General features: G+C 51.7%; 1 protein-coding gene across 1 annotated transcript in view; it reads right to left on the reverse strand.

Annotated features, from left to right (window-relative positions):
• Window positions 1–20,797, reverse strand: part of SOS1 (SOS Ras/Rac guanine nucleotide exchange factor 1) — a 2,649,334-nt gene that overhangs the window by 2,089,867 nt on the left and 538,670 nt on the right. The window contains exon 5 of the mRNA XM_069606702.1: window positions 20,389–20,598. Within this exon, the coding sequence (XP_069462803.1) occupies window positions 20,389–20,598 (210 nt within the window). The remainder of the gene's footprint in view (window positions 1–20,388; window positions 20,599–20,797) is intronic.

Raw genomic sequence — 20,797 nt, forward strand, 5'->3', positions numbered from 1 at the left:
AATACACAGTTTAATTTTTTGATAGAACTCTAAAATTTATGTAAGAAAGTTTTATAAAAATGAATTTAAACATAAGAATCCGATTTCCTTCAAAACAGAGGGATTACAATTTGCATTGACCCATTTTGATTTGAGTTTGCTTTTGTATTAGAATATTTTTATTTTAGTTAATTCTTTTACTCCTGGTTAATTATAGTTCGAGGTGGGAGCCATTTCTCCTTGCCGTTTAAGGTATTACAGTTAGCCCTGTGTGACTGTGTAGGTCAATGGTGTTTACCTTTTTTTAGCTGGGAGTGATTGGGTCTTACATTTTGAGTAAGTGGTGTAGGGGTTATGTTCAGCAAATCACTGCAAGTCTTCTTGCAGACTTTTTTTATATTTATGTGCATTTATAAAGTGCACTAGCAGCCCTGGGGCATCGAGGTGCTGTTACAAGAGAATGACTTAGTTACATGATCAGACATGGCTACTGGTTTTTAGCAAGTTTGGAGCAGGTTACATAGATCAACAAAGTGTATACATTAAAATTAGGAAAAGAAGCAGTGAAATGAGCAGTACAATTGACACTTTTAGAGCCCTATGGGTGGATACTGTGAGATTTCAGATAACAGTCGTGTTTTGATTTCATTACGAGGTTGGGAGGGAGGGAGTTCCACTGTGTTGCAGGGATGAAGGGGAAACTGGAACTTCCGGCTCATGCTTTTGTGACCTTGGGCACTGAGACTAGGTTGGTGTATGGGGTTCCGATAGGTCTTTCTGTGAATGGTCTGGGGAACCTCTGAGACAAGTATGGAGGTGCGTGGTGGATGCGTTTAAGTGTGAGGGATAGAGTTTTGAAAAGGATGCGTTCTTTGACAGGTAGCCAATGAGCTTGTTTCCTGGCAGCTGAAATGTGTTCCCTTCTGGGGATACCAATGGCAGCACAGAGTGCATTCTTTTGGACAATTTGTAATTTTTCTATGTTTTTTGTGGAGGTCCTGACTAGGAGAGCATTGCAATAATCGTGTCAGGCACCAATTATAGCTCTGGCTATGGTCAGGCAGTTTTGCTTTGTAAGGAAAGGTCTATCTGCAGTGAGGAATTTGGAGTGGTATGCCGCAGACGAGGCAATGGCATTTACTTGCCTGGTCTTCGAGAGGTTGTAGTCTCGGTAGTCTCCCAAGGTCGTTACGGCCTGCAAGACTGACATTGGTATGTTGTCAATTTGTATTGGTTGTCAAGTTTCTTTAGTGTTTCTGGTGAACCAATTAGAAGCAGTTCCGTCTTCTCTCCATTTATGCAGCGCTAGTTCTGAGCCATCCAGGTTTGGGTCGTGGAGTAAACATTAAGGGGGTACTTCATAGAATTAAGCGCACAAGTGGCGCACGCTGCTGGCGCACAGTGTGCGCGTGCGATAGTCTGCGCCAGCCACATGCTCCAAAATCCATTTTGGCGCACAGCGTATTCATGGATTTTAGCCACCAAAAGCAGCCGCGGCGCAGAGACCCTGCAGCAGCGCCAGTAACGTCCCAAGAACGCCCCTTGCACAAGGAAAAGCCATCAAAATCCCCAATCCAGCGCAAAGGGCTGCACTAACCCTGGACCAGTATACAGGGCCGCCACACAGCACACGGCAAGCGGGGAACGTGTATTACTAGGTTTGCGGGAAGTTTCACCTGCGATTTCAGCAGGGTACGTGTATTTCTGGGGTGCGCAGGAAGTTCCACACGCGATTTCAGCAGGGTACGTGTATTTCTGGGGTGCGGGGGAAGTTCCACACGCGATTTCAGCAGGGTACGTGTATTCCTGGGGTACGGGGAAGTTCCACACGCGATAGGCCCGGTGCGAGTGGGGTACGTGTATTTCGGGGGTGCAGGGGATTCCTACACGTGAATTGGCAGTGTGGGCCCTCCCAGGTGTTCCCTCTACACCCTCCACGGCCCCTGCAGGCAGACCACACCAAAGGGGACTACCCTGCACCCCTGGGCATGTCCCGCAGGCAGCCCATCCACCATGGGCATGCCCCCCAGCCAAGTCACATTTCACTTTGCACTAGTGATCACCAACGCATTACCCCCTTGCACCCCCACCCCCCAGCTGTGCAGGGCACCTGCCTGCAGGCCCCCACTCATGTCCCCTTGCACCCCCACCCCCCAGCAGTGTGGGGCACCTGCCAGCAGGCCCCCACTCATGTCCCCTTGCACCCCCAGCACTGAGGGGCACCTGCCAGCAGGCCCCCACTCATGTCCCCTTGCACACCCACCCCCCCAGCAGTGCGGGGCACCTGCCAGCAGGCACCCACTCATGTCCCACTAATGTCCCCTTGCACCCCCACCCCACAACGGTGCGGGGCACCTGCCAACAAGCCCCGACACATGTCCCCTGCACCCCCACCCACCAGCAGTGCAGGGCACCTGCCAGCAGGCCCCGACACATGTCCCCCAGCCAACACGTCATCACAATCTAGATCCCTGGCCCTTATGGCCAGCCTCCACATGCCAAAGACCCACCCAAGTATTGCATCCACCCACATAGAAATGCCAATTACACGACAACCTCAATGGCAAGTATGTAAATGAAGACATGTCCCTCACACACACACAATGGGTGCAAGTGACTCAAAACCCATAACATGACATACATGAAACCAATGAGATAATACCACACATCGAAGTTTGAAGAAAAAAATGTATTAAAAGCAACATGAATGGAATTAAAATCAAACAAAGGACAATGGAAATTAAAAAAGAAAAGCTGCATGTCTGTAAAATAATGAAACACAACAAATCATAATCCAAAGGCAAGGTGTCCAAAGTCACAGTTCCAAAAATGAAATCCAAGGGAAAAACCATTGCTCCATGGGGAAATCCAAACAAAAAAGTAGAATCCAACAGTTAACTATATACAGAAGAACAATCCAGGGTCCATGATCCCAACTGAAGAAATGGAACCTCTCAAAAACTCCTACCTAATAAAAAAACTATATACAAAAATGTGGTCCATTGTCCAAAAGGTCCAAAATAAAGAAAAAACGAAAGGAAACCTAATACTAACCAAACAACTATTTACAAGGGAAGCGGGCAAGTCCAACAGCTGACATGTTGATGTTCCGGGCCAGGGCATCATCGAACTCCTGCTCGATCTCCCGGAGGCGGTCCTCTTCCATGGCCCCGAGGGTTCGCAGGGACGATGACATCTGGAACTCCAGGTCCCTGCGAATGGCCTCGAGGCACTCAGCCCGCCTCAGGGCCCTACGCATGGAGTTCTCCACCCTGACCATCGTGAGCCGTGCCTCTTCCGCCCGCTGCCGCTCCGCATCTATCGCATGGCCCAACCGCTGCCACACGGAAAACACTTCCCGTCCAGGGTCCTCCTGCCCTCAGGCCGAAGCCTGCCCCTCCGATGATGAAGGCCCCGACCCATCATGGCTCCCACCTTGTTGCTGCTGCTGCTGCTGCTGTGCCGCTGCCTGTGCCCTGGCTCCTGCTGCCTGCACATCCTTCTCCAGCTGGGGTGCAGTTGTTGAGGTGGCCACCCCTGCTGGACGTCCGACTCCCGACTGTGGCAGGGATCTGTTGTCCACCAGCCTGGCCGCAGGGTCAGAGGCAGCTCCACAGGGCACCCAGGTGATACATGGGTGGGAAGATGGCATGCAGGACGACTGGGGCATAGAAGGTTCAGTTGAGGAGGGGGTCGGAACAAGGTCTAGGAAACGGAGGAATCCGGCCCTGGTGAGCTGTCCCAGTGGGTCACCGCGATCAACGAGCCATGCGAGAAGACGTGCAGTCTCATCATGAAAAGACTGCAGGTCACCTCACATGGCACGTTGACGCAACGCCACCCCACCCAGGACAGGCTCAACCCGGTGCCGGATAGCCACATGCGCAGGGAGAGGAAGGCCAGTTGGTGTAAGCCAATCCCATCCCTGAGAAAGGGTCTGGACGTAGGCATCCCTGCTGGTGCAAGATGATGCAGTGACAGGATCAGGGACAGGATTGCACACAGGCACCTCCGCGGCGGCCTGTGCTGCCTCCTGTCCCTGGTCCTGCACTGCACCACTAGCACCAGTGGAATCCACACCTCCAGACCCCTTCTCTGTCCCTTGCACGGCCTCCTCCTCCACCAAACCCCCCCACAAACCTGGATGACTCCATTCCATCTCCCTCCGTTGGGCCCTGTGGGGTCTCAGCTGCCCCTTCTGCTGCCGAGGAGTCCAACTCTTACCTCTGCCTCTTGGACCTCCCCTCGACAGCTGCGGCCTGGGACGTGGCACCGGACTCCTCACTCCCCGACGAGATGACAACCTGGGAGGGGAGCCGGGCCTTGTGTCTCCGGCTGGCGGTGCGATCCCTGCCGCGGTGCTCCACAGCACCTTCTCCACCCTCTTCATCAGTTGACGCTGCAGACAGGGAGAAATAAAACACAGGCATCAGGGCACTGTACAATGGACTCATACACACATGACAGTTGTACATGAGTGGCATTGTCAAACTTCAGACATGGCATCACAATCCCCCAACACACATGTCATTTCGAAACACACACACACTAGAGCCATTCCACAGCCATATTGCGACACCCAGCACCATCCATACACATACAACAGCATGAGCAGCCAAAGGTGAGCCAGATATCACATGAAACACAGGGTGTGCACTACACATGCACACACGCCACCACACTTACATGCATGTGTACACCTTCGCCAACTGTCGCAGTGTTGAGATCAGCATCCATGTCACATCTGCCAATCAGTCTTCCACATATCAGTGTCACATGCATCCATGTTGCATCACTGTTGCACCCTTGTCAAATACACACACATGCACATGTACACGGTGCAGATACATGCAGCTGGAACCAACATCCATGTGTGACATCACAACCATACCAACTGACATGCACAGCAATCCAAACATGTGTGCTCACACATCTGCATTTGGCTTGCATGCTTACCCACACATACACCATCCATGTGTCTCACACATGAAAGAACTTGCATCTGTCAGCCTCACAGCCCTGTACATACACATCCATACATGGCCCTAGAAAACCACATGTACAACCTGCACATTACTGGCACACCACCACACGCACAGCTTCCAATCAGTATGCATGTACACTTACTGCTCAACTCCAGACGGGTCTGCCTCTCAAGGACCTGGACGTGGAGCGCTGGGCATATGCGTTCCAGGACCCTCATCTGATGTTCCGACAGGTGGCCCCGGCGCCCCTTAGCATCCGCTGCCTTCAAGAGGCGCCGGGCCTTGTTTAGGGTCCTGGACCTGAAGTCCTCCCAGCGCTTCTTGACATGTTGGAAGTCGCGGACTGCCAACCCCTCCGCGTTGATGGCAGTCACGATGTCCGTCCAGATCCGAGTCCGTCCCTTCCTTGTTGGTGCATCTTGTTCCGAAGAGGGCATCATACTGCCCCAGGACTTGCTCCACCAGGACACCAACTTCGGTGGCAGTGAAGCTGGTGGCCCTCTGCCTCTCTGGCTGGGGGTTGCCAGTGGTGCCAGATGGTGTAGTGCCCGACATGGCAACCCCAGAGGCAGGTGTGTGTGGGCAACTGGGTCCTGGGGCTGGGCTGTGGAGCGATGGTATCCCAGTTGGGAGTCTTCAGTTCCAGCAGGGGTGGTCACAGCAACTGCACCCCTGGCTGATGCAGGGCACGTGGGCAGGCAGTCATGCAGCAGCAGATGGCAGGTTGGAGCGTGCTCGGGGCTCTGGGGGGCAGTGATTCGGCCTTTTGGGCAGGAGCGGGGTCTTCCGTGTGTTTTCGCGTGGCCAGCTTGAAACAGAGTGATTTGGCATGTGAAAAATGTGCACGTCAGCGTGTGATACGAGGAAAGGCTCCTAGCGCGTAAGCGCCTCAGCACTCGTACGCTCTTTCATTGGACCAAATGCCCTTCAAGCGTAAGCGCCTCTGCGACGTGACGAAGGCGGGCGTGCGCGGGCGTTTCTCTCGTGACGTTAGCATAGTGGTTCAGCGCGCGTGAAAAAACTGCACGGCTGCATGTGAATGCGTGTAATCCGAGGAAAGGGCCCATGCGCGTAAGTGACGTGACGCGCGCGGGCGTTTCCTTCAGCACGGGTTAAAGGTGAGCGGGGGCAGCAGTTCACAGTACGTGCCTTTCGTGGAGACCGACGTGTGTTGCTGCTTCCTGTTTCGTGCGCCATCACAACTTTCAGCTATCAAGGACGTATCTTTTCTTTTGGCGGGGGTATTGGCTACGCGTGTTTTTCTGCATCGCGCTAGTCAGACGGTGAGTCGCACACGCTATTTTTCCCACTGCGGGTACCCCCGTTTATCGCACCAATTTTCGAGGTTCGTGTCACTGGGTGCCACCGCGTACTGCGGGAGGTTGATTCCACGCACGTACGCTGCAGGGTTGCATGCACGGTTTTACTGCAGTTTTGGCGTGCCTGAGAGTTGCTACATCACCGGGGTCACATACAGCCTTGCAGGTGCAGGGGGGCCGGTAACATCTTGCTTCCCACCCCCTTCACCCCAATTGCCCAGGTCAATTGTGGTGTACACCTCCCATTGGCACTACTCCATCTGTGCCGGCACTACCACATCTGTGCCATGGTTGGGAGGCCAGCAAAGGTGAGGGGCGCATCAGCTGGGGGTACTCCTCGTGGCGGGCGTGGTCGGGGACGTGGCCATGGTGACTAGGGGGACTCCAGGGTGTCCAGGGCGGCCACACAGGGGGAAGAGGCAGGGGTGTGCCACTTGAGCACAATGTTGTGCCATGTGTCGGTGCAGTCATGCCACCACCCCCTGTGGTTCCGGGAGATGCAGCTTCTGCATCTGGCACTGGTGCCCGTGTGACCCAGCAGTCCGTTCCAACTACTGCCACGGGCCCAAGGGTAGTGGTAGCTGCAGGTGCAGCTGTGGACACCGACACCCAGGCTCGGGGTCTGCCAGCGCAGGCTGCGTTGGCACTTGAGGAGTCCTTGGAAGATTTCCAACAGGCCAGGAGGGAAACCGTAGGGGCATGCAGGGCTGCTCGGACCAAGACACGTGTCCCTGGGGCAGTTATGTCATCTGCTGCCCCGAACAGCCGGGTGTTGGCAGGGGCAGATGCACCCAACAACATCCCGGTTGTGAGTCAGCCAACCAGGACCGTTGCGGTCAATGACCCTGCCACAGCGGATGTTGCTGCGCAGGGTCCATTAGAGGGCACCCAGCTGCCACTGACACAAGTCAGGCCTTTGGTCGTCCCTCCACCTGCCACTCCCTTGGCTCAATCCACCGAACCCACTGGCCATACTGGTCAGGGCGGCATTAGCCAGCCAGGGTCTGCGCCACAGTCCAAGAGGAGGAAGGTTGCACCTGCAGCAAAGGCTGGGACCCCACACACAGCCACAACCTCCTGCACGTCGAGGAAGAAGCCTTCTGCAAGCAGGAACTGGACTTCCTCGTGGACTACGTGCGGGGCCACAGCCGTGACATGTTAGTGGGTGCCAATAGTCAGACTACGACTGCCCACCGTGACACCCACTGGAAGCAAGTTGCGGAACATGTCAGTTCATTCGGCCATGAGGTGCGCAAGAGTGCAAAAAGCGTTGGAATGACCTCAAACGCAGCGCTAAGGCTAAGCGTGCCTCAAATTACAACTTGACTCTGGTGACTGGCGGTGGGCCTGCACAAGAGGAGGAAGAGCTCACTCTGCATGAGTCACTCGTTGTGGAGTTCATACCATCTGAATTGGTCGAAGGAGTGGGAGAGATGCTGGACTTTGATGCCTAGTCCAGTGAGTGTTGATGCGTGTTTGTTGAGGACGTGTGTGTTTTACTTGTGGGATGTGTTGTGCATGATTTCCACTACATGTGACATGTACATGGTTCTGATGTGCAAGTAATGCAATGCTTCCGTGATGCAGGTCTGCTCTGCTGGATGGTGGACATGTGGAGCAGACGGGGACTGTCCGCATCACCACTATTGCAACCTACTCACATGCTGGTTAACAGTATACCCCTCCGGTCCATGTTCCAGCTCACTGGCCCTTCTGCATGTGGCGTGGGGTGACCTTCCTCTCAGCCCAGGCACAATGTCATAGCATAACTGGCGTGCATGTGTCCTCTGCCCGCATGCGGGTACTCCATGTAGGCATGCTCCCTTGCCCCTCCTCCGCCACTCTGCACCCCAGTTCCACCTTTGCACTGGTCTGCTTCAATCTTGCCATTGGGTACTTTCCTGTTCATGCATCCTGTGTACATGCTAACTTCCAGCGGACAATCTGCCTGACATAAGCTGTGTGGTGCAGCCTTAGTACTTGATGCAGGGTATCTCACTTGTACTGTGCATAGGTCAGATGCCCCGCAGGGACATGAGTGCCCATTCATGCTCCATGTGCATTGCACGCATGCCCCTATGTGTCCTTGACTGGATGATCACTGTAATACAAGTCCTGGGTGACATACATTGCACGGCATCTCATCAGCCTTCCCATGTCAACTGTGGCTCAGTACTGGGTTGCACACATGTTTAGGGTCTGACAATCTGTGTGGGTCACAGGCCTCAGCCTGTTTAATAGCCAATGGCTCTGTCCGACTGTTGTAGTGTCTTCCTCACACGTGGGCGGCCTCCAGAGTTTTCATCGTGTGTCCTGTCCCATCATCATTTGCAGTGTTGTCACTTGAATCACATTAGGCTTTTGATGCCAGTCAACACTGCCTGTCAATACACAGGTGTATGGTCAGCCTTTTGATACCATGCTAGGCATCCCTGCTTTTGCACTTGGGTGGAGGGGTGCTTTGCTTGTAGATATGCTACCCATTGAATGCACATTGGACGTGATGCCTGAATTTGACCTTGCACTGCCTTCACATTTCCTGACACACACCATGAAGTCCTTGTACATGTAGGTAGTGATTGACGTACACATTTGCTGCACTGCATAGACCCACTTCTATGCAAACTGCCAACTTTCAACAGGTCTGATCACAGAAGCTATTCAAAGTTGACCCAGCATGCCTGCCAGGTTCTATTTTGTGTGTTACATGCCTGCCTGATGTGTTTGTTGTCAGTCCGTGTGTGTGTTGTGTGCTTCTGACATGTGTAATGACCTTTTTTCTCTATATTTTTCAGATGATTACGCAATGGAGCCGGAGGATGGTGTTGTCATGCCAGACACAGGGTTGTTACCACTACATCAACCCGGCACTAGTGGGGGCCGTGGGGTGGTAGGCCACGAAAACCCCCAAGTGCTACAGTCCATCTTGTCTCTGGCTGCTTAGGAGTCCAGCCCTGATGACGACTCTGACGTCCATGGGAGTTGGATGAGCATCAAGTCCATGTGTCAGGGGGGAGTGATTCTGATGTGGACACTCCTCTGTCCGCGACACCTGCACTGAGGGATCAGACAGTCTTGGTACCTCCGCCCATGGTGGATCAGGACCAGTCACTGATGTGCCTGGGACATCAAGTCGACGGGGGCATGTAGTCGTGCAGCCGCGAGCGGTGCCAACACAGCGAGGACACCCGGTCCTTGGGTCCCGCAGGGGTCAAGCACAGCAACGCGGTCGCCGCGCGCAACCACAGTATACTGAGTGGGAGCAAGACATGACTGCCAATTCAGAATGGCAGGGGGCAGCAATGGAGAGCATCGCTGAGAGCATGGAGCGTGTGGCCCGATCTGTGCTCCCCCCTGCTAGGCGAGTGCTTCTCCAGCAGCAGGCGGCACGGTCCACGGCCCGCTCGCTCAGGCTGGGCATGGCGGCCTCAGACATGGCACGCCAGGCTGAAATGTCGTCTCTGCGTCAAGCAATTGCTGCTCACGCAGAGGTGTACATGGAGGCCCTGAGGGAGGAGAATGCTTCCCTCAAATCCACTCTGGGTGTCCTTCTGATGTCCTAGAAGCAGCGGGCAGAGGAGAGGTTTGCACAGCTTGAGCATACCATCTCGGCTGAGCTACAGGCTTGCCGGGAGGTGCAGCGGTTGTCCAGGCAGGCCTTGCAGGAGGAACTCTGTGTTACACGTGCTACCTTGCAAGAGGAACCACGTGTATCACGTGAGGTTCTGCATGCAGACCTACATCACATCGCCACACAGAACCAGGCTCACCCGTCCGGCAGACTTGCTGCCGTCGAGGGGCAAGCTGCGGCTAGGCGTGGCCAGGCTACTGTGCCACGTCCTCCTTTCCAGGATGAGCCAGACTAGGACGACCATCTATCTCCCACATAGGTCAGGCTGTGCAGGCGTTGAGCCCATGGAGGTTTTTTTTTTGGCTCAGCATCATCGCATGTGGGTGTTGAGCAGCACCCTGTACCTCCCCTCTCCTGGGTGCCTCCCCCACCCCGGGTCGTATGTGGCCATTTTTGATTTTTCTTTTAGTTTAGTTAGTTAAGTTTCTGTTTGATAGTTTAATTAGGTAATATAGGTTTTTCATAGTTTGTGTAATTAGTTAATATAGTTTAAAATTGCTGGTCTATTGTGCTTTCATGTGACGGTGCGGTGCTTTGTGCCTTTTGAAAGCATCCACTGTCTGTTCCAGCTGGGCCCTTCAGGTTTGTCTTGTGTATGCTGCTTGGGGTCCTTGACTCACAAATGCCACTCCTGCTTCCCTTATCCATGGGCTCGCAAGGATGGTTCGGTGTAACAGCCTATTACACAAGGGCTTTGGACTGTCATATCTGTGGCATGTCTGGTGCTGTGTAACTTGTGTTAACGCCCCTAGTGGGGATGATTGCAGTGTTATTGACCACTGTTCTGCTTTTGCTAGATGGGGTGTTTCATGATTAATGTGTACATTAATTGCTATGCATTGTGTAGTATGTTTATCTTTACTGTACACGTGCTTGTTGCAATTCATGCCGTAGATAGTGTGTTCCACACTTTGGATGTGAAAGACGGACTGATGGTGTGATTTCTGATGTACGTCTCTGACATGGTCCAGTAATGAGATGCCTGAAGAGACACACAGATGACTCTAAAGCATTAATCATGTGTTTCATGCCCTTTCGGCAGGGGGATGAGCCTCCAGACCACCTTTGCCAACAGACATGGCCCATTGGACGTCTGGATTTTGGACACGTTTGTTGGTGCCCACATGCACATGTGTGCGCAAGCAGAGGCACAGGGATTGCAGACATACATCCTAGAACTGCTGACGTGTTTCAAGGGACTCCAGGCAAGGTGAGCAGCATAGGGGGGCCACAACACAGCAAAGCTTCCACCAGGCCAGTTGCACATGCAGGCTTAGTAGCAGCACTGACGGTGTGCTTGGACGAATATTGGTGTTGAAGCGCACAATACAGCTCAGATGTGTTGGTGGACTGATGGCTAGTTGATTGTAAGGTTGTCTGGGGCACCTGCAGGGGCAGTGGCACATACCCTCCGGTCCACCATGGGACATTGAGGCACTTGTATCACCCATGTAGCCTTCCGAGACATGGAAAGGAGCAGCTCACAGGGAATACAGCAAGGGACAGACTCAGGTGCAGTGCATTTCATTTCCATGTACATTTTGAAACATGCACTGCCTATTATTTTTCGGTCATGGTGGGACACGACTTTTTCTGAAGTCATACCTTGCTATATGCGTCTGTCTGCTTACCCAGGGAACATTGCATGTTGTGTGAATCGTGACACATTGGTGTTCAATTTGCCACGCACCCACCGGCGCCTGACTTACTGCATTGACTGTGTATGAACCATCACAGGGGGAATGTTACATATGGGTACGAAGCATCCACACCAGATTGTCTGTAGAGTAGTATGTTGCTATGGGGCATATTTGGTGGTGTGTTTGTGTGTTATGGGCACGCACAGATTATTAACTGTGGCTCTCTTTGCAGCATTGAAGTGCTCCTGTAACCGGACCCGAGAGTGCGCAGGCAGGAGGCCAGCACTCAAAACCAGAGCTGAGTGTCTTCTTGTTTTTCTTTCAAACTGCCCTACATAGGCTTGCTGGGGGGGTGCACTGATGCATGGATGAAAGTGTAATTCAATTTGGTATTTTTTTTTTCCCTAATCACCCTGAGTCCTATCCAATTCTAAACCCTGTACCCTCTACCCGGTGTTCCTGCTTCCCGTACCTATCCAACCAACGTTCCCTAACCCTCTTCCCCCGCTGGGGTTGCGGATGCCTGTGTATGCCCCAAGCTTGCATGCGCCCAAACCCTTGAGGGGGTGGTTGGTTCATGCCACTCCTGCGCCTGGACTCCGGAAGGCCCTGACAATGATGTACAAGTATGTTATGATTGTGTATGTGTTAATGCAAGTACTACATTTTAGTGCATTCCCTACTTTCACGTGTCATTCCTACTCCCCTCTCCTGCCCCTCATTCCAGTTATCCAGTATGCCAACGCCTGTCCCGACTGCATATCCCTGACCCTCCTTCCCCACCAGGGTCTCAGAGGCCTGTGTGAGTTTGACCTTGCAGGCCCCCAGGCCACGGTGGGGGTGGTTGGTTTGTGCCACTCCTGCGCCTGTATACGGGAGCTGTGACAGTACACATCTGTTTGTCATGCATCATTCTATGTTATGTACCACACATGGTTCACATCCTGTTGCGACATTGTTTTACTGTGCTACCTTGGTTGTTGCATCATTGTGGTAGTACTAGGCCTTTGTGAGGTACTGCTACTTCAAGTCATCTACTGGAGGCTGTTCTGATTCGTTTTTCTGCCTTGGATTTTGTGTCTTTGCAAATGAAGGTGGACTGAGGGTGCAGGCAACTTTTTACACACAAGGTAGGAGATGGTGACGAAGGGGAAGGGTGATCCTGTGGCCAGGTGAAATTGAGGGTTGAAGGCTCCATGACCCAGGTGCAGTTGTTCAGTGGGTCGTGGTCATTTGTGAGGGAGGGGGGTGTTTTGTTGTTGATAGTTGCCTTGCCCTGCAGTGTGATGGGAACCCTGACATTGTAATTGTGGTATTCTAGGTACATGTGTTCTGCTGATCAATGCATGTTCATGTGTTCGGTTTACCTTTCAGGTGTGAGGGGATAGTTGTGGTTTGACATGCTGGGGTGTACACATGGTGAATGTTCACATGTGATGTGTAGAGGACACTGATGGTCACTTGATTGCACAGGCATATGTTGAGTGCATGTCCTTACTGACCCGCACACTCGCACTATTATGCACTACGTGTACAACCACCTTTCGATATCCACGTGTACACTCTGTTTGCCTTCTGCTGCCCACTGTGTCCCTGCAGCACATATTCTGTGACCAATTATGGATCCTGTACATGCCTAATTTGCTTTTTGATGTGGTTTGTCGCTTAGATGTGATGCTCAGGGTGTGCATCACACACAATGGGTGTTCACTGTGCTGTGCGCTGAGCAGTGTGTTGCAGGAGTTGGACACAGCACACAGAAGCTGCAGTGTTGATTTTGCAATGCACAATGTGCATGTAACAGGCATTCATTGTTATGTTGCGGCTACTGCTTTTGTGATGCATTTGGGAATGACTTATTTTGGGTGGGAGGTTGTTGGTCAGTCATTTCACCTGATTCCATGTCAGGCATCATTGTCTGATGCCAATTTACATTTTTCACATGGCAATGTGTACCTTATTGGTACTGTGTTGGTTTATGGCTATTGCTTGCCATGTCATGTTGTGGTTTGGGAGGGTTTGAGTGACATAACAGTGATGGTCATGGCCTGTTTTGCAGGTGTGTGTGATTCACACCTTACATGTCAGGGTCAGCCGCTTCTCGAAGCAACAAGCTGGGGGTATATCTCTCTCCGCGGCAGGGACCTCCCTCTGGAACAGCCCTTCCTGCCTCCCTGAAACTTGAGGAGAACCATCTCCGGTTCCGGAAGCACCTCAATACCTTCCTCTTTGCTTCTGCTTTCTCTCTCCCTTGCTAATTTCTTCACTGAAACTGCACTGAATCTGCAACTGGGCCACTCTCACCGTCCTCGGTCCCTGGCCCAGCCACTCTCCACTTGCACTGCCTCCCTGGCAACCCCTGCACTGCGGGACTGTCTCTGTATCCCTACAGCCCCCCCCCCCCTTCCCAGCACATGTCTGCACTTAGCTTTGCACTTGCCACCAGCTGGCCTATTTATTTTTTATTCTACTTACCCTGTACTGCACTCCCCCCTCCCCTTCCCCTTGCACTTTTCCCTTCCCCCTACCCCTGCACTTGCGCCATCTAAATGACACCTGGCCTAGTAGGATCGTTGTCGGTCTTCCCTTGTTCCCCCCTCCCTGCCTCGACGCGCCTTGAAACACTTGTGTATAGGCGCGTTACAAATGCCATGTCATATGTGTGCCTTTTGGTCACACAGGATAGCTTGTGTTTAAGTAGCTAGGGATGCACACAATGTGGCACTTCCATGGCAACAATCTCAGGGTGGTAAGGTTGTGACAGTTGACTGTCTCTTTGGCATCATCGATTGTCACCTGGTATGCGCCAGGCCTGTGTGCACTCCGCAGGGGTGGGAGTTTAAGTGAAAAATGTGGCCACAAGCTGGGTCCGGCCTTCCTCGCCATGTGCCCTATGCCCTCCAATGGGCAGCGCCTGTGCCTGTGGTTGGGGATGTGGGGGCACCACCATGTCCACCGGTACGCCCTGCCGTGGTGCAACATTGTGCAGGACACATGCTGCCACAATGATCCTGCACACTACTGGGGGTGCATAGAGTAGCTGCCCGCCAGAGCGGTCAAGGGAGCGGAAGCGTGACTTGAGCACTCCGAATGTGCGCTCTACTATGGCCCTAGTTGCAATATGGGCCGCGTTGTATCTTACCTGGGGTGGTGTGGTTCCGGATTGGCGTCATCATGTGGTTGCTCAGAGGGTAGGCACTGTCCCCTGGGGAGGTGAAAACGGTTGTGATTAATGGGGTGGGTTGGGCGGGGGTGGGGTGTGTGTGTGTGTCATGCATGCATGCGCAAGAGCATTTGTACTCACCTAGGAGCCATGTGTCGCCATGCTGCCCAGCTTCCAGGGCCCGGCTCAGGGCAGACATTCTGTATATGAAACTGTCATGGGTGGAGCCAGGGTAGTTTGCATAGACAGAGGTGATGATTCCCTTTGCATCGCATACCACCTGTACGTTGATGGAATGCCAGTGCTTGCGGTTTCGGTAGATGTGCTCAGTGGCCCTAGGTGGACGTAGGGCCACATGGGTGCAATCTATGGCACTGAGCACTTTGGGGAAGTGTGCCACCCTGTAAAAATCCAGGACAACGGCCTGCCTTTCTGCGGGTGTTCACATGTATATGTGCCTGTGGACTGAGGGGCGCGCTGTCATGATTGCCAAGACCTGGTGTAGGAAGCGTGACTGCGTGGCCTGTGAGACCCCCCCCCACTATGGCAGTGGTCCGCTGAAATGACCCAGTGGCCAAAAAATGCAGGCCATTGAGCACCTTCTCCAAGGGGTTCAATGCTTGGGAGCAAAGGGTGGGGGATGTAAGGTCATCTTCTCACTCCCTGACCAGGTCTAGAATGATATGGGGTGGAAACCTATACCTGCCGTAGACCTGGTCGTCAGGCATCCCAAAAAGGCTTGTCCGTGGTGAGAAAATGCGTGCCCTGGCTATTCTCCTCCTCCTGCAGTGTCCCACGATCAGTAATGCGACAAATGGGGCATTCATTGTAGCTGTATATACGTGTTTGTTGTTTGCGCGCACTTTTATACTGTATGCGGGGACGCTTCCGCCTTCCTTCGTGTGGCGGACGCGTTGACGCCTGTGCGCGTCTTTTGCCGTGCGCGGGTTTCCCGTATTCGAATCCATGAATACGGGTTGTTCGTGTGCATGTAGGCGTTCCGTATAGTTCCCTGCAGTACTTCCCCAGTTACACCTTTTTCACGCGTTGTTCCCATTCCGCGTGTTCCGCCCACTGTTCCGCCCACTTTTGTTGTGTGCACCGCGCTATGTGCGCTTTTGATGACGTGAAGGACCTTTGTCTACTGGCTGAGACTACTGGCTCCATGAGTCTCAGAGGTCCCTGGAGGTACTGCAGGAGTTAACAGTTTATGAACTTACTTATCAACGAAAAGAGACAGCCCATCTGTGTATGACACAGTCTACAGGGATCATTGTTCATGGGCATTAGCGGATGAAGATACTCTCTAGCGACCAGCACTACTGAAGCCAACAACAAGGTTACTTTCTACATTGATAACGGATTCTCATTTGTTAACTTTGGCAATGCTATCTATCATAGAACCTAATTTATTATCAGGATTACAGGTATAGATGGTTACCTATGGACTGGAAAAGAAGTTCCTACATGGGATATGTTCTGCCAGCTATCAGACACTCCCTAAAGCTGACACCACCTCAAAGAAAGAAATGAGAATCTAGCTTGGAAACGTTCATGGATAGCATGGGATACAGAATGCCAGGATTAGGTGTTAAGCTAAATTGTGATAACATCATGAAATTGTCCCTGTTGCTGGAGAAAGTGGCAAATGATGCTTCAACTTCCCTTTCGCTGATCATTCATGAGCAGGTAACTGACCATATGCACCCAGGGACTGCAGAGGAAAATGGAATTGGACACTATTCTGGCATTCAAGGAAGTTGTATGTGCTTCTAGGATCAGAATATTGTACATTTATCACAAAGTATGATTACAATGTCACTGGTATTTCTTACATTAGACAATCTGTGGCTATATAATGCAGAGAACAACTCACATTGGATGGTAATTGCGCTTTGCTGCTTTTGGCCCTTCACTGCACCTGGGCTGGACACCCATGGGTGAATCAAAGGGGTTGCAGAATGTCAATCTCTGAAAGTCAATGTGTGGAGGAAGAGTGCTTGGTGAGGTAGACCCGTAGAGCTTAGTTCTTGAGGCAGGACCCTCAACCTTTGCACATGAGCCTATGGAATGGTAGGATATGCTAAAAATACAACTTTAAAATGAAATTCCAGCCACACGATCTGATCACATGACCTTCTGGGAGCTAGAGTCTCAAAATGATAACTAGGCTACCTAGCTGCATGGCGGCAAACCAGAAATAGACACGTTAGTGTTTAAGGTAGTATCTGGGCAAACTGCTGAAATAAGTGCCCTAGGTATCGTGAGGCAGAGGGGTAGCCTGCTATGCTATACTCTTCTGCAATCATAATATTCTAGAGGAAGCAGTGCACCAAATCACAAAATTCAGAGGGCTTACAAAACCCCACAATACCACAAGAGTTAATGTCTCCTTGGGTTGACCGCCCAAGCTCCCAGAGTAGAAATGTTATTAGTCATGGGCTTGCCCTTTTAAGTGGATCTCACCCATCTTTGCAAGTGGCCATGTCATTCCTGCCAGGGGTCTGTGCCCCTGCCCCAACCTAAAGCAATCAATTTGAGGATGGTATGTTGCTCTCCATACCAGGTCAATAGTCACTGTGCTAAGGGTGCCTAGGGGGTGGCCAGCAGCCATGCAGTAAGGCTGCCTTCCTTGAGAATTCCCACCGGATCCTTGAAAACAGTAGCATTAAAATTGCCTGTTCTATGTTTAAAGACAGTAAGTTGAATGGGAAGCGGAAAGAAACCGCCATCAGAAACGGCAGCTGGAGGGAGCGGCAGCACAGAACCAGAGCGACTCCAGCTCCTAAAATGGCAGCAGAGGCCCCTCAGCGGGCTGCCTAGAATTCACCAGGGCAGCAGACCGTAGCGGCGAGCAGCGAGACGTGCGCTTGGCCCATCAGAAGTGGCCAGCTGCCTGATACCGATTGCGGCGCTCGGTGCCCAGAGGGCTCCGACGTGCCCTCATCCTGGGGAAGTGTCGTCAGACGGCGCATCATTGAGCGAGAGGCCGTGGTGGTGGCAGAGGACGTGCAGTGTCGCAGCCCGGGAACAGGTCGCACCGCTGAGGGCCTACGTCCTTGGGGGCGTGGAGGAGCCTCGGGAGCGGGTATGGTGAGGAGCGAGGTGACGCGGGGCTGCACAACATATATACATTTGGACTACGGGTCGCCCTGCCTGAGGAGGTGAGACGCCCTGGGCTACTGGAGGAGCATCGTCCCACAAAGCGCAGTGACTGACTAGGAGGTGGGGCCCGCGCTCCCAGATATTGGAAAAACCTTGGGACTGGATGGGCTGCTGGGGGAATTTGATAAAACATATGTGGTTGCATTGACGCCTAAACTTCTCTGGATGTTCGTAGAAGCATATACAGATGGTTTGCTCCCTGGTAGTCTGAGAGTATCTGATTGTGCCGGTACTTAAGCGGGTAAGTCATCTCTAGATTGCGGCTCCTAGAGGACGCTGTCCATGATTTTTGTGCGGGGGGAATGAGAAGCAGGATTGTTCTTGAGACCTTGCAGAGGGACTTCGACGGGGGTAGAATAAGACTGCCCCATTTTGAATTGTACCATCTGGCTGGTCAGCTGCAGTTCAAGGTGAATTGGTTGGCAGATGAGGCAATGCTGGACTTGATGCTTCTGCAGCCATCCCTAGAGCAGTGCTTCTTGAAGGAGATCCTATGGGTCACGGACACCTGTCCCTCACCTGAGCCCTGGTTTGTTAGGTTGGGGCGAACACTTTGGCAAAGAGTTTGGAGGAGATTGGGTTGCCCATGTCCTTATTCCCCTAATATTCTGTTGGTGGCGATAGCAGCAGCGGGTTGTGAGGGTGGAGGAGGGTCAGAATCTAGGATCAGGAAGGACCACGGTTTGGTCATGCTAGGAGACCTGTTGGAGGAAGGGAGGTTGATGGATTTCGCAAGTGTAAGACAATGCTCAGGCATACATGCGGGCCAGTTTTTAATGTACCAGAGTTTAGTCAGGAACATTGAGACTAGGCCAGATTTTCCGGTGGGCGCCGAGGGAGATCTAGCACTGGAGTCTATGTATGATATAGCTGAGGAAGGATATACAATCTCTCGGTTGTACAAATTACGTCTTAATTGGAATGGGGAGAAGACACTGGGAGCATGCACACGGTGGGACGGGGACCTGGTTAGATCATTTACTAAAGCTAAATGGGCTAGCGTGCTGGGGAATATCAAGAGGGTTTCCAGGAACTCCAGATTCAAACTTATCCAACTGTTCTTTATGCATAGGGCCTATATGACCCCACACAGGATATCCAAATTTGAGGGAGTAGGAAAGCTTGAGTGCCTGAGTTGCAAACACGAGGAAGCCGATTTTTTTCACATGTTTTGGTCCTGGCCAGCCATTGGTAGATTCTCGCTGGGGGGTGAATGACAAGGTGGCACACATTACATGTATAAAGGATCTTATCTGTGTATTGGCTAAGCAGAGTATTGACATTGCACGACGGCTGGCTGGGGGCCACAGGATAGAGGTTTGGTGGGCAGACCTGGAGAGGTGGGCCTTGGCTTAGTCAGCTTTTTGGCATAGAGCGAGGTACAGCAGGATGAGTGAAGGGCGCAGAGATGTTGAGGCCTGGGACGCTTTGGTGCAAATAATGATTCCACTGTCAAACGTACGCCCTTCGTGAGTGCGCCCCATCTGTGGACGTTACAGACAGGGTGGGCGGCTAGTGGGGATAAGTGTGGGATGTGAGGGTTGGGCGTAAAAGGGGCACTTAATATAGCTCGGCTCACGGGTGAGAGCATAGTCATGCACAGCCTTGATCACTGACCACCCGCTGACTGGGACCATGCACAATGATAGATTATGGTCTGCAGATACACTGAACAAAGGCTAAGAGAGCTTGCAGTGGGACTGAGTGGGGCTTGGCTGCAGAGGTGACGTGGGGGTACGTCCGGTCAAGTCTCTGAATTGCACAATGTGTCGCAGCAATCACCATTGGAAGTCGTTGGACTAAGCAGATCGCATTCAGCCATGGGCCTTCACTTGGAGGTATTTAATGAGTCCCAGACGTTGGTGCATTCATATTCCAGAGATGGGCCAAAGTGCTGATTGATCTTGCGGGTGGCACATGGGTAGATGGGGTGGGAGATATGCGTAACATGGGTGGGTCGAACTTGGGTGCTAGGATATGGTAAGCCTTTTGAGGTATGCTGCCCGGGAGGGAGCGTGGGTTGGGGGTGTGCAAGGGTATGGGGGAGTTGGTTAGGGGTAAAAGGGACTGTTGTTCGTATTCTAAATGCCAATAAAAATGTTTTAGGTGCCTAGGACATGGAAGGTGGCAGTGAAACCAGATTCAATCCTGTTCTTTTCTATCGCAGAGCGCATAGACCAGTGCGGACATCTGAAGTTGTACCATAACAAACAGGAGCGCAAAACCATTGTAGGTTAGAAACAGACAGCATTAGGTCTACCAAATAGTTGGAGTTGGCAGCAGTAAATGCCTCTGGAAATGGAGTGTTTTTCTAAACCTTGTAATCAGCAATTTGCTTTCAACAGCACGTAAGCTGTAAACTATATGTTATCAAATAAAATTAATGCTCAAAGCCTTGATTTACTTTGAAGAAGCAGATCAGAATATTCAACAAAATAAATACACTGCTAGAGTAGGCTACATTGGAATCCTGCAAATGAATAGGTTGGAAATGAGAGATACTTACATGAGCTGAAAATAACTTTGAGTTGGAGACAAATGGTTCTCTAAAAACCTTGATAATCAGATTGAGTTCCCTTATATATTGTCGCACTTCAGCCATAAAAGACTTAACCATATCGTAATAGGTCTGTTCTCCCAAAGTAGATGGTTCTTCATCATTTAAAGCTAACATACTAAGGTCTTCTTCGTCTTGATGAAACATATCCATTAACACCTAAACAAGAAATATGAACACATTGTTAATTCTGGTAAACAATTGCACTTATTTGCATAAAAATGAGTATGCATTACAGATTGGCATGTCAACTAAAAGATAATTTTTAAATTACAATTGTATAAAGACTTTATAAAAAATAACTTTTCCCCTGGAATGGGTATTGAAAATACAATACAATTTTAAAAAAGTATTTTTT

The sequence above is a fragment of the Ambystoma mexicanum genome, chromosome 4p, assembly GCF_040938575.1.
Source record: "Ambystoma mexicanum isolate Mex_15411 chromosome 4p, UKY_AmexF1_1, whole genome shotgun sequence".
Lineage (NCBI taxonomy): Eukaryota > Metazoa > Chordata > Amphibia > Caudata > Ambystomatidae > Ambystoma > Ambystoma mexicanum.